Source organism: Crocodylus siamensis, chromosome 1 (assembly GCF_052110815.1).
Source record: "Crocodylus siamensis isolate JL-2025a chromosome 1, ASM5211081v1, whole genome shotgun sequence".
NCBI lineage: Eukaryota > Metazoa > Chordata > Crocodylia > Crocodylidae > Crocodylus > Crocodylus siamensis.
The window spans coordinates 374,833,688-374,847,601 of NC_143395.1; the positions used below are offsets into that span (position 1 = coordinate 374,833,688).

At 41.8% G+C, this 13,914-nt stretch overlaps 1 protein-coding gene across 11 annotated transcripts in view; it reads right to left on the reverse strand.

Annotated features, from left to right (window-relative positions):
* NBEA (neurobeachin) overlaps positions 1 to 13,914 on the reverse strand; it is an 835,610-nt gene that overhangs the window by 610,616 nt on the left and 211,080 nt on the right. For all 11 annotated transcript variants that reach the window (XM_090027554.1, XM_090027509.1, XM_090027581.1 and 8 more), the window contains exon 9: positions 2,819 to 3,016. In XM_090027554.1, coding sequence (XP_089883680.1) covers positions 2,819 to 3,016 — 198 coding nt within the window. The remainder of the gene's footprint in view (positions 1 to 2,818; positions 3,017 to 13,914) is intronic.

Here is a 13,914-nt window from a genome sequence, read left to right on the forward strand (position 1 = left end):
AAACCTGGTTGCTCAGGGGAAAAGGCAGTGGGGATAAGACAGTGGCAAAGAAACAGGGGGTTTGCCTGCTTGTCAGGCAGAGAGGAGCTCAGAAATGGTGTTAGAGGTGGCAGAGAGCCAGAAGCAGGAGAGGGAGAAATGAGACAGAAGTTAGAGGGGCAAAGAACAGAGATTGGAGCAGGGCCAAATCACAGTAAAGCAAAACCTAACTCAGGGGTCCAAATAACAGGCTTATTAAACAGACAACATACTACACAGACCCATGAAGTTATTGGTTCACACGCATACACACACACACCCACAATGGCAGCAGAAGAAAGAGACTCAGTGGAACGGCTGGAGTCCAGGTAGGGAAGAGAAACAGAGTCCAAGTCCTTGGTTGAAGAGAGGGTGGGGGGTGATAGCTACCTATCCAGGCTGGAAAGGGGTCTATGTCCAGCAGGTGTTGTCCAGAGGGGGCAGTCACCAGTAGGGCCTCTGGGTGGATAGGTGATGTGGCACGGTGCTGGTCCAGATGGAGAAAGCGTCCCAAAGAGTCAATACCCCTTTTTATGAGGCAGACTACCTCTGATCTCCTATGGGGAGGGCCTGTCTAAACAATGTCAGTCATGTCCCAGAGGGCTCCAAGTGTTCTTACTGAGCATGTGCAGCCTTGGCACAATGGTGTGTTGCCTCATCTTTTGTTTCTTGAATGCTGAGGCTGGTTCCAAGGGCTGGGTCATTGGTCCAGGTATTGGTGTGGATGGTTCGGTCCTTAAGAGAGAGCTGTTTTTAGACTTACTGCCACTGTCTCTCAAGCACCCTCATTCATCCCCATTCATTCAGGAACCAAGTTACATAGGAAGAGTAGCTGTGAGTCGTGGGTTACACAACTGGGCCTGGGGACAGGATGGAGACTTGACAAACAAAATGGAAATTTGACGTGACTTATGCTAACTTACATATGTAGGCCTAAATCATATAGTACCAGTAAAACAGTAATACAGAATAGTAAAAATCAATATAAACATAATAATTATACAATATAAAGAAGGAGAAAAAACAAAACAAATACAGCTGCTACCAAAATAAAATGCTGAAGCTTATCCTATGTCTTAGCTCACTTATACTTATCTATAGGGAATAGAGAGGGAGAGACAAAGTCAGAAATGGTTGGGAAAGGGGAGGGAATGCATTTAAAAAAAAAGAAAAGAAAAAGAAAAACTGGGAATTTTGCTACAGGAGAATAGTGTATTATCATCAGAGATCCTGGTTTTCTTTGATAAAGAAATCCTCAATTTTCAGTTTTAAAAAATGTAACCCGAAATTCACCTTCTTCCATGATTAAAATGAACCACCACTAGTATATATATATGGTGTTTCATTTTTATCCCGGAAACACGTGGCTTTGGGGTTACTTTTTTTAAAGCAAAAAATTGGGGATTTATTTTTAATCAGAGAAAACCAGGATCCCTGATTATCATAAATAATATAGATTTAGTAGATTTCTGGTTTGGTAAAATTGGCATAAAAACATACAAGACTTCTGGAGACAAAAAATGCTATGTGTATTTTTCCAAGCAGTACATCTCATCAGAAATGAAATGACTGTATCAGAAGTGTCAAGATCCAGATTGTGTTCATCATTTATTTAACCTCCATGGTTTCTTGCAGACTGAATGAAACCTTTTTGTATCTTGCCCATGGTACTTACGGGCCAGTGCCCAGGGGTTAAACACTGCCATTCACTCTCACCCTTACCACCAAATTTCTGGATTCTGATCACCACTGGCAACTATAATTAGCAGCAGTCAGCTTGGAAAAAGGTGGGTAGGGATGGGTAGCAGTGATGTTAACTCTCTGAGTGCTGGCTGTGCCAACACAGTGGCTCTGGCAGCCGTATCTGGATCCAGAGGTGGCTGGCCCAGCCCAGTGACAGGCCCATGGCAAGAATGCCCCACCCCTTGCTGCTGGCAGGGAATAAGGCCCAAAAGCTTATTTGAGTTTGACAACCCTAAATTTTATAACCAAAGATAGACAACACAAATGCAAATACTTGTCCTCTATGATGAAGCAAATACATAAAACACACAGACAATACAAGATTCCCTGGGTTAAAGGAAGAAAAGGACAGCCTCAACAAGAACAGGAATAAAGAGTTAGTGGACCCTTACTGGAGTCTATACATACCAACAGTTAAAAATACTACCATATTTTCTCAGATACAGCACACACATACACATCCCTCTCCTAAAATCAGCCCCTCAAATTGGGTTGCGTGTATTAAGTGGGGAAGGTCTGCCCAGGTTAGAAGCACCCTGTTTTGATTCCTGCTCCACAGTACGGCAGCTAAAGACATCAACTGGATTAATGGTTCACTGTTCTTCATTCCACAGGTGTCAACAATTGTCTCTCCTTTTTAATGGTATTGATGTTCTAGCAAGTGTAATTTTGCTGTCTGCTAGCTGCTCCTGGTCTCTCACCTTATATTTTACAGCATCAGAGACTCTTTACCTCATCTCAAAATCAAAGATCCACCCCATGGAGACTACACTTTAGCAGCAGCTAGGGTTTCAGCATTAGTTAAGCAGGAAACGGAGGTAAATGACTTGAAGATTAGGCTCTGTCCCTGCTTTATGAAGATATCACTCTGGAAAATTCATTTTTTCCTTCATTCTGCCTTTTAGTAACAAGGCATTATATTTCAGGCATGTTCTATGCAAGAAAATATGATAATCAGAAACAGACCTTCAATTAACTTCTGATAGTCCACCCTGTTGCAAGCTCCATTAACAAATAAATACATGACAAAAAAGGAGAAAAACAAATATACACAAACCTGAAGCATAAGAGCATGTGGGGAATGTACAAAAATTGAAGGGTTTTCCTTTGGCGAGGATTCAAGGCATAGTTGAGCATCAGTAGCCTTAGCATTGTACGTAAAGGCAATACTACTTGCAAGTTTCCCATCATAAAGAACCTGTTTGTGGTGTTCAGCCAGGTGAATGTCACTCTCAGATTTAAATTTGAATGTACTCTGGGGGAAAAAAAGGAAGGTGACAATTATATATTTTAAACAAAGAAGAATCACAACACATTTGACATAATACATGGCAAGTAGTACAGAATTACATCTTCCCAAATGTTTCAGTACCTTTAAAGCTAGAGGTTAAGTATTTTCAGTTGTCTAATATCACACCAGTTCCTTTTTCAACTAGCCAAGTTTATTCTTTATTATGTCTTAAATATTTACCAGCTCACAAAATTATCTTCTGCTACAGAAATGGATCACAATTAACAATAATTCAAGATATACAACTTCCCTAACATGGGGCATTTAAATTATTCTACATTTTCAGTTAGGGTAATATAAGTTGAATTACCCAAACATAAATTACATCACTTGACCTAATCATATATGAAGTCTTTTTTATTTAAAAACACTAACAATGGGAAATAACCAGGCAACATTAAACAAAGAATATTTGTGTTCAGTGACACTTTTTGGAATTGCCAAAAATCAGAAGCAATCTTACTTATTTACATCTTGCAAATGAGTGTTCAAACATTTTAATACATTCTCACATTTTTATTCTTGCTTCTTTGACTTTTTACCTATACCCTACTGTCTATTAAGACCAAAGAGAACATTTTAATGGGATACATTATGCATTCATATTTCCTGATGCTTTTGCCGAAACCATTTTGATTTAGTGGGTTTTTCTCTAAAAGAGCATGTACCCCATGATTTATTAGCTGACAGCCAGTTAACATATTCCAAAAAACTACTGATGTGAAAAAAATATTTACAACAATCAAAAATAGAATCAAATCGCAAATGCCATATTTCAAAGTAATGATTTCCAAACGTTAGACAGAAAATTACTAATCAAATCTATTGTGATTCATATTTGATCCAAAACTGCATTTTCTGGCAACACTGCCAAGTTGACCAAGCATGAAGATATACATTTATTACTTTTTGCAACAAGCTGTCAGCTTTACTTGGCTTACTGGTTTAGCATGTTACAATTATTTGACAGCTCCGAGAGGACAACCAGTGGAAAAACACAGTATTCATAAAAAGTAATGCAAAGTTGTTAGAAATTATTACTATTAAAATATAGTTTTGATTTCAAAGTTAAAATTTCTCTCGTAAAAAAAAAAATCACTCATTTTATATAATACATTTCCAAGGATAATTACAATTCACATTGCTCAAGTCTTCTGTGCAACTGATTTTAAAACATGAAACTTCTCCATTGCTTTTTGCTCTGTTCAATTTCCACCATCCCCCACCCAGTTATTATCATCCCCCACTCAATCCTGTATGTAATTACATCAGTAAATTCTAGTGGGTTGTCCAGACTGAATATAGAAACACTACTGTATATCACACACAATATTATTTCCCACCAATTTACAGTTATTTTCCATACAGTGTAGTTAGCTTCTACAGCAGACTGCTAACTGGGACCAACTTATAAAGATACATGATTTGTGTTACAAAAGAAGTCTGAAAAAATATGTATTATATTAAAAATGGGACAATTTCTTTAAAAGTACAAATAAATCAGTCTTGCGTTTACCCATTCCAGAGTTAAAAGCATTATATTACACACAGTGTCAAACCCTTCTTTGCTATTTTTGACAATTTTACAGCACGAGAAAAACTAGACTACAAGCATTTAATGATTTTACCACATAAATTTTTTTCCTACTTAGCAAATAATTCTATAATTCAGAACTTTAAAAATATTGCTTGCAGAGAAAAAGCTCATATGATTTTATTTTGCACACTGCCAGTTTGGGGACTGTTAGCTTAAGCATGACAGAATTTCAAGGCAAAAGTCTATGATACTTTGTCACTGTAAAAATTGGATGATTGGTTAGATGTTTGTAACATAACTCAAAAAGTTAATTTTATTAGCTTCTTATTGCTGTAAAGACTGAAAGAAGAGGTAAATAACAAAATTTACCCGGGTCCTTCAGATATAGAATCAGAGAAAATTAGGATTGAAAGAGACCTCAGGAAGTCATCTAGTCCAACCCCTGCTCAAAGCAGGACCACCCCAACTAGATCATTCCAGCCAAGGCTTTGTCTAGCCGGCTCTTAAAAACCTCCAAAGATGGAGCTTCCACCACCTCTCTAGGTAACCTGTTCCAGTGTTAATTACTCTCCTAGTGAGAAAATTCTTCCTAACATCTAACCTAAACTTCCCTTGCTGCAACTTGAGACCATTGCTCCTTGTTTTGTCATCTGTACCACTGAGAACAGTCCAGCTGCATCCTCTTTGGAACCCCCTTCAGGTAGTAGAGGCTGCTATTAAACCTCCTCTCAGTCTCCTCTTCTCCACACTAAATAAGGCCAATTCCCTCAGCCTCTCTTTGAAACTTGTGTCCCAGCTCCCTCATAATATTTGTTGCCCTCCACTGGACTCTCTCCAATTTGTCCACATTCTTTCTATAGTGGGGCCCAAAACGGAACACAGTACTCCAGATGTGGCCTTACCAGTGCTAAATGAAAGGAAATAACCACTTCCTTTGGCCTGCTGGCAAAATTCCTACCAATGCAGCCCAGTATGCTGTTAGCCTTCTTGGCAACAAGGGCACACAGCTGGCTCACATTCAGCTTATTGTCCATTGTAAACCCAAAGTCCTTTCCTGCAGAGCTGCTGCCCAGCTAGTCAGCCCACAGCCTGTACTGGTCCATGGGATTTTTCCATTCTAAGTGCACAAGATCTTGTTGAACTTCATGAGAGGTTTTGGGCTCTCCAAAAACTTCCTGGATTGCCCTCCCAGCAGATGTCAGGGTGATTGAAATCCCCCATGAGAACCAAAGGGTATATAAAAGTAGGAATATAAAAAGCATATCCTGCTCAAGTAGATGATAAATTAATTTTATCATAACGTTTGAATGTTTGAAAGAGGCATCTAAAAATCAAATCATGTTGAACTTATAAAACAAACACTTTGACCTATTACTTTAAGAGAAATCAAGGCTCAAAGATATCAAAAAAAGTGGAAAAGATACATATGTGAGAGCTTTCAAATGAATAAGGATGTGCTGCATTCACAGGTCATATTTTTAAATACACTTTCTCATTTCTTTTCAATTTTTGGTATTTTAATAGGGCTTTCACCTCTCCCCTGCCTCGCCATGAAACAAGAGTTACCTACTGAGGAAAAATGAGACTAAAGAAATTAGTTAGGATGCATAAGTGGGGGAGAGGACCACATTTTAACTCAGTTGCATAAATACTTGTTTGGAGTTTAATATATGTTTAGAGCAAAAATGAATACCGTAAATTTCAGAAATTTTTAGTTTGAAACAAATTCATTTTATACACAGATTTCAGATCTATACCACTTGTTGGTTCTGTAAGTTTACCCTGAGTTCAATAAAGAACAACAGGCAACATCCTGTGTATCAGCATCCCCGTGCTGAAAAATGGCGGCAGGGGAAAGGGGGGCAGGTGGTGCTTTAACTAAAGCTCATTCAATAACTGGAGAAAAGCAGATATTTGATGAGCTTTAGTTAAAGTACCTCCACTGCCATTTTTCAGTACAGGGATGCTGATACATGAGTCACTCCCAGCACTTTAATAAGAGCAGCTCTTAAAGTCACACTAATTAAAGCACCCCCTGCCCCACTCCTGGAGCATGTGTGCATTCCCTAATATTCCAGATCATTGCCTGAAATCCAAACAAACACAGCTTCAGGTTTCCTCTTGCTTGTGTCAAGACTTCAGCAAACAAACAGGAAAAAAAAAGAAACTTTTACTTTCAAAACCTAAAGGGAATGATTATAATCTGGAACTCCCCTGAGATTCACACTCAGGATCATCAAGGGAAGGGAAAAGACTGAATAAATGCATGCACACAGTGATCCTTTGTTACCTACCTGATTGGTATCATAACAGAAGAGATTCACTATATGCACACATAGAAATACCCTAATGACTAGTCTTGTAGTAGCACAAGTGGCATAGATTCGTGAGACAGCTAATGCAGATATTGAACAAATTCACACAGTATGACGTTTTCTTTATGATACTTATACCAGGAAATGCTATCTGATTTATCCCTCCAAGTTAGATAAGTCAACTTTAAAAAGATCATGAAAAATTATTTTAATAGTGAGACACTTTCAGAACCAAGAAGACTGACCTCCTTTAAGTACATCCCTCCTCCCTCAGCTCCCCTCAATTAATTACATTTATGGACACATACTTTTTAAAAGAGAAAATTGAATAGAATAGGATGACTGAAATATCTACCTTCTAGCAGCTGTTTATCTTATTGGGAAAAGATTAAAAATGGGACCTAGTCGACTCATTCAGACAGACAAGCCACTACCCCTCTTTGGCACATCAGGGCTAGGGACAGAAGTTACATAGAAACCAGTATATCTTCTCAGAAACCAGTTCAAATTTGTAACACAACAGAAATTCAGAGTCCATAAACTGCTTTCAAAATGGCCAAAACCAGTTTAAGATAAACTGGGATGGATGTAGTATCAGACTTAACTGAACGATGTTAAATCAGTTTTTTGAACTTCTGTCCCAGACCCCTCCAGAATCAAGTTAAGTCACAGTCCCCCGGCCTTCCCAGGATGCTTTGCACCTCTCTCGCAATCCCTCCACTTCATAGGGTGGTCAGGTTAGCCTTGGCTCAAACGATCTACTCCAGCCGAGCAGGGAGGCATACTCTAGCACCCTTTGACCTCTGGCTTAGGCCACTTCAGGCATGTGGCTCCATTTCCAAAATCAAAAATGAATGTCCATTCACTTGCTTATTAATTTAATCTACACAACTTAGACCAACCTGAGAAGATTGAATCTATTCAGCCTCAGGCTTTTTGAGGCTGTACTTAGCCTAGGTGGTAGTAGCTCCATGAGAAAAAGAGGATATAGGATACCAGATGAGCACTTCCAAGGGAAGGTATCTAATTTAAGGCCTCCCCTTCAGTCTTGGTTATTCTTAATATTTATTTTTTTTTTTTTTGGGGGGGGGGTTAAATTAATGAATCCAAACAACCAAAAAGCAGTTAATTTAGGAAGCAAACAATACGTGTAGGCTGTATTTGTATGGACCTTAGGAAAAGCACTCACAATGAACTGTCAAGAATGAAAATCTATTGTGCTACGTGCACTGAACAGCATAGAAGTTTGAGGCGATATGGTTTTTTTTTTCTTTATCTTTTTTGCCTCTGGTCAAAATTGCAGTCTCTTATATATTCTTCTCCTTTTAGGTGGAAAACTAGACATATTGAAATAACAGCTCTCGGCTCTCAATTGAAAAAAACAAGGGTTTTTTTTAATCTCTCACTTCCCCCCCAACAAGAATTCATAATAATTTTCTTAAAACAGAAAACAAAACTATTTTAAACACTTTGCCGAAAACTGCCTCTGTTCTCAAGCATTTGTAATTGTCACCTGATTATCTCACTAATTTTCCAATCTTCTAGCACAAAGGGAAAAGTTCAGACCTGGATATTTTGAGCGGAGATAAAACATAGGGAATATTTTTTCAGGTCTTCTTTGTAAAACTAGAGCAGCAAACAGGGCACATTTTTATTTCCTTTGCAAGTAACATTTAAGGGATTATTAACATTTTGCTGAAAAACATAAATGGATTCAGAGAACTGATATATACCACATATATAACAGCCATACTAAAAAAACACAGAAACTTTGATTTTATATTCTTTGAAGTTAGGATGTGGCAGAATTAAAGCTATTAAATTCGGCCCGCTTGCATGCATGCTGTTTGATACTGGTATAATCACCTCAATAGTTACAATTCCCTCCATTTTTATATAATATGGATGTTACTCACTAAACCAATTAGGACTGGTTTTATCTTTTGAGTGATTATCTTCACAATGCACACAGCTTAATTCCCTATTTAGATTCAATTTCCTAGGATTTGTTAAGGAAGAAAATTGAAATAAAACTGAGATGCCATCACATGAACCACGTTGGAGTCCATATAGTTTATCAGCATCATTAGAACCAGAACACAGACCTCTACCACCTGAGCAAACAATGTAATAATGGCAGTAACAGACTGCCATCCACTATATTAAGGGTGGGCAAAAGGGCAGATCTGGCCAGTGGCGAAACTCCATATCCCAGCAGGCCGTGCCCATGTTGCTGTAGCTATTTCCCACAGAGACCCCAACAGCAGTGGGGCTATAACAGCACAGGGCCAGAGTTTCCATGGAGACCGGCACCAGCAGCATTGGCAGGTTGCACAGCTGGGCAGGGAGCTGCTCCAGGCTGGGATCTTGCAATTGTGACAGTATGGTCCAGAGCTGGGTCATGCAGGAAATAGACTGCAGTCACTAGTGCAAGATCCTGGCCCTGGAGCAGCTCTCTACCTAGACTTTGCCTGCCCCTACTCTATATAGACCAGCTAACAAGAGGGAGATGAGACAAACATTTACTGGGTGTGACAGTTGTTTACTGACAACAGGTGAAAGCCCTGCTCAGCTGCTACAGACCTAGAATAGAATACATTCACTGCAATTGTATTCTTTTGAAAATGTAGTTGTCAGAATAATAATAAGTATTTGTTGGGTATGTGACATGTCCTACACCAAACAGTGCCATCTCGTGCAGTCCCCCACACCATGGGCTTCCCTGGCAGAGGCAAAGCCAGACAGCTGTACAACCCCTGACAGCCCCAGCTGACAATCACTGTGGCACAACCAGCTACTGCTGCTGCTGTTGCAGCTATTTTTTGCTCCCCAACAAAAGTGGTGCCTGGGGCTGCTGACCTGGCTCCCCCCTTCCTCTTAGTTACGTTACTGTTCCCCAGCTCTGCCGGCTGTGCCATACTGGTTCACCTGACTACCCTGAAGTAGGGCAGAAAGCTAAAGCCTATTGCTGGAGCAATGCGACAAGCAGCAGCAGCGTGGAAGCCCAGCAGCCTCAAACTAACCCTGCATGTGGCCCATGAACCACCAGTTGGACAGGCCTGACTTGGGGTTGAAACTCCTAATGCCCAGTATGGTGAAGAAACAGTCCTTTTCCACAGACCTTTAAGCCTCATACAAAGGTAGAGCAGTAAAATCCCAGCAATGCGCTGGAACCCACTTCGAGGAAGTAATGGACTGATGGTGGCCTTCCTCAGATAGGTGAAAACAAGCAAAGAAGAAATAATGACCCCACATTACATGAGGTGTTGTTTGCTTAAGTTCATAAAGTCTCAGTGTTACTAACGTAAAACCCTCACATCTCGTTTTTCATCAGATATACTCAGGGCAATTATGTTTCTATTACATTTATATCATTCTTGGCGCAGTCAGAAAAAATTAACATATTGGCTAATTAAACAACCTCCTTACATTACTTTCAGTTCTTCACACATACAAGGACCAATGTTATGTCAACATATGTGCAGACTCGTATCAAAAGTGCATGACAAAACTAATAAGGGATGTTAATGAAACAAATACCACACCTTGCCCCAGGTAGAGCATCCATTCTAACTATGAAGAAAAAGCAAGAGAAGAACAGCATATTTCTGTAAATACATTACACTCAAAGAATCCATGTTATGAGAATGCAGTCTTTATTTATCATGGACTGCCTTTGCAAATCCCCTCTATAAAAAAACTATTCAACAATAATCCAGTATTAGGAAAAGACCAGCAAGATCAAGCATCAGATTCTCATCAGAATGTTCATCTCTCAAGAGCACAGCTGCATTAAGTTTAACTCCTTTTGCTTCTCCATATAAGGAAGGGTTCAGTATCAAGGACTCACCGTGACAGCCAAACACACCAACCTTCAGATCCAAACCAATAAAATGTCAGGGTCTTCAATATTACCATTTCTCCCTTGTCAATCAGAACTCAGAGCCACAAACCTCTCAGTATCAAACTCTTTTCCCTGTCCTGTGCAATCCAAAGCTACTAATACAAAACCAAGTTGTTCTTCCTTTAACAGATACCAAAATAAGCAGTCAGTTCTTAACACTGTTGACCTTCACTGGTGGCAGTGACCACGAGCTGATCACCTTCACCATCCGCCGTAAAGCTGGCAAGTCAGTCAGCAACACAGAAGTCCCTGACTTCAGAAAAGCCGACTCTGACAAGCTCAAGAGCCTTGTCGGTCAGGCCCTTAGGGACCATGACCCCAGGGAGAGGGGAGTTCAAGAAGAGTGGTTGCTTCTCAAGGAAGCGATCCTCAGTGCACAAGCTAAATCTATTCCAACACGGAGGAAAGGCAGCAAGAAGGCACAGCAGCCCTCCTGGCTCTCCAGGGACCTAGCGGACCTCCTGCGGCTAATAAAGAAAGCCTACAAAGGATGGAAGACGGGATTCACCTCCAAGGAGGATTACGCCGCGCTGGTCCGGTCCTGCAGGGAGCAAACCAGGAAAGCCAAGGCTGCAACTGAACTCCAACTAGCTTCAAGCATCAAGGACAACAAAAAGTCCTTTTTCAGGTATGTGGGGAGCCGGGGGAAAAGCAAGGGCAAGGTTGGACCCTTGCTGAACCAGATGGGGCAACTGACAACTGACGCCCAGGAAAAAGCCAACCTATTAAATAGGTACTTTGCGTCAGTCTTCCATCAGTCACATGGGATTCCCATGCCTGCTATGGGACAGTGAGATCCGGGTGATGGGGATCCCCTACCCTCCATAAATGCTGACCTCGTGAAGGAACACCTTGAGAAGCTGGATACCTTCAAGTCAGCCGGCCCTGACAATCTGCACCCCAGGGGACTCAAGGAGCTGGTAAGCGTCAAACTCCTGGTGCTCTGGTGTAGTGCCCGAAGACTGGAAGAAGGCCAATGTGGTGCCGATCTTCAAGAAAGGGAGGAGAGTGGATCCGGCTAACTACAGGCCCATTAGCCTGACTTCTATCCTGGGGAAGATCTTAGAAAAGTTTATTAAGGAGGCCATCCTTGAGGGACTGGCCCAGGCTAACATCCTAAGGGATAGCCAACACGGGTTTGTTGCGGGTAGGTCTTGTTTGACCAATCTCATTTCCTTCTATGACCAGGTGACCTATCACCTGGACAAGGGAGAAGAGATTGATGTCATATATCTTGACTTCAGAAAAGCTTCTGATCTGGTATCCCATGATCACCTCTTGGCCAAACTGCCCAGTTGTGGCCTTGGCTCCACCACGATCCGCTGGTGGGAAATTGGCTCCGTGGTCAGACCCAGAGGGTTGTAACTGATGGCAGTCACTCATCGTGGTGCCCTGTGACCAGTGGGGTCCCTCAAGGCTCTGTCCTTGGACCCATACTGTTCAACATTTTCATTAATGATGTGGACATTCAAGTCAGGAATGGACTGGCCAAGTTCGCCGATGACACCAAACTTTGGGGCACAGCATCCACACCAGAAGACAGGCGGGTGATCCAGGTTGACCTGGACAGGCTCAGCAAATGGGCAGATGAGAAACTGATGGTGTTTAACACCAAAAAATGCAAGGTTCTCCACCTTGGGGAAAAAAACCCCGCAGCATCCTTATAGGCTCGGCAGTGCTACACTGGCTAGCACTAGAAAGAAAGAGACTTGGGGGTTATCATTGACCACAAGTTGAACATAAGCCTGCAATGTGATGCTGCGGCTTGTAAAGCGACCAAAATGCTGGCTTGCATCCATAGATGCTTCTCAAGCAAATCCCAGGATGTCCTTCTCCCCTTGTTCTCGACCTTGGTGAGGCCGCAGCTGGAGTACTGCGTCCAGTTTTGGGCTCCACAATTCAAAAAGGATGTGGAGAAGCTTGAGAGAGTCCAGAGAAGAGCCACGCGCACGATCAGAGGTCAGGAAAACAGATCTTACGATGATAGGCTGAGAGACATGGGACTCTTTAGCCTGGAAAAGCGTAGGCTCAGGGGTGATCTGATGGCCACCTATAAGTTTATCAGGGTGACCACCAGGATTTGGGGGAACGTTTGTTCACCAGAGCGTCCCAAGGGATGATGAGGTCGAACGGTCACAAACTCCTGCAAGACCATTTCAGGCTGGACATAAGGAAGAATTTCTTTACTGTCCGAGCCCCCAAGGTCTGGAACAGTCTGCCAGCGGAGGTGGTTCAAGCACCTACATTGAACACCTTCAAGAGCAAGTTGGATGCTTATCTTGCTGGGATCCTATGACCCCAGCTGACTTCCTGCCCTTTGGGCGGGGGGGCTGGACTCGATGATCTCCCGAGGTCCCTTCCAGCCCTGATGTCTATGAAATCTATGGAAGCTATGAAATCGATGTGTCAGACATCCTGATCAGTGGGGGTGGTGATCCACAAGAGTTCAGCAGAGTCCCCATTGGTTATGATAATGCCCAGATGTAGTAAGCTATCAGTCTGGGATGGTGTGGTTTATGGCCACTGCCCCAATTGACTTTTAGATGGCCATAATCTTGGTCCTGCATGGCACTGTCGCAGAGTTGCCATGCTATTACATGGGGTTTACAGCAACATAGGACATGAGGCAAGGTCTCATTCTCATAACCACATCTCCGGCATCTTCCGTCTTGGTGGCCATGGTAGATGGCACCACTTAGTGGGAGGCAATTGACAGAGACCCAGTAAACAAAGTGCCAGTCTGCAAACTTGGTGAAGTTACCTCAAGGCAGGAAGTAGTTACTGGTGTCCCCCTTTGAGGTGACATTCAAGACTGTGCCCTGGTTGGGTTTCCCCTAAGGTCACTGATGTATTTTGCCTACATTGCCTCCTCCACAAACCTCTCCAGGCAGGTCCACAACTGGGTGAGAGTATAATCTAGCTGGTTGATGGGGTCACATTAAGATTCCCAGCTCCCATCACTACAGAAGAGTACTGCTCGCTCTACATCTTTTCATCCTTCAGGTATTTAAAGACTATCAAATCCCCCCTTCAATCTTCTCTCCTCCAGACTAAATAATCCTAATTCTTTCAGCCTTTCTTCATAAGTCATGCTGCTCAGACCCCT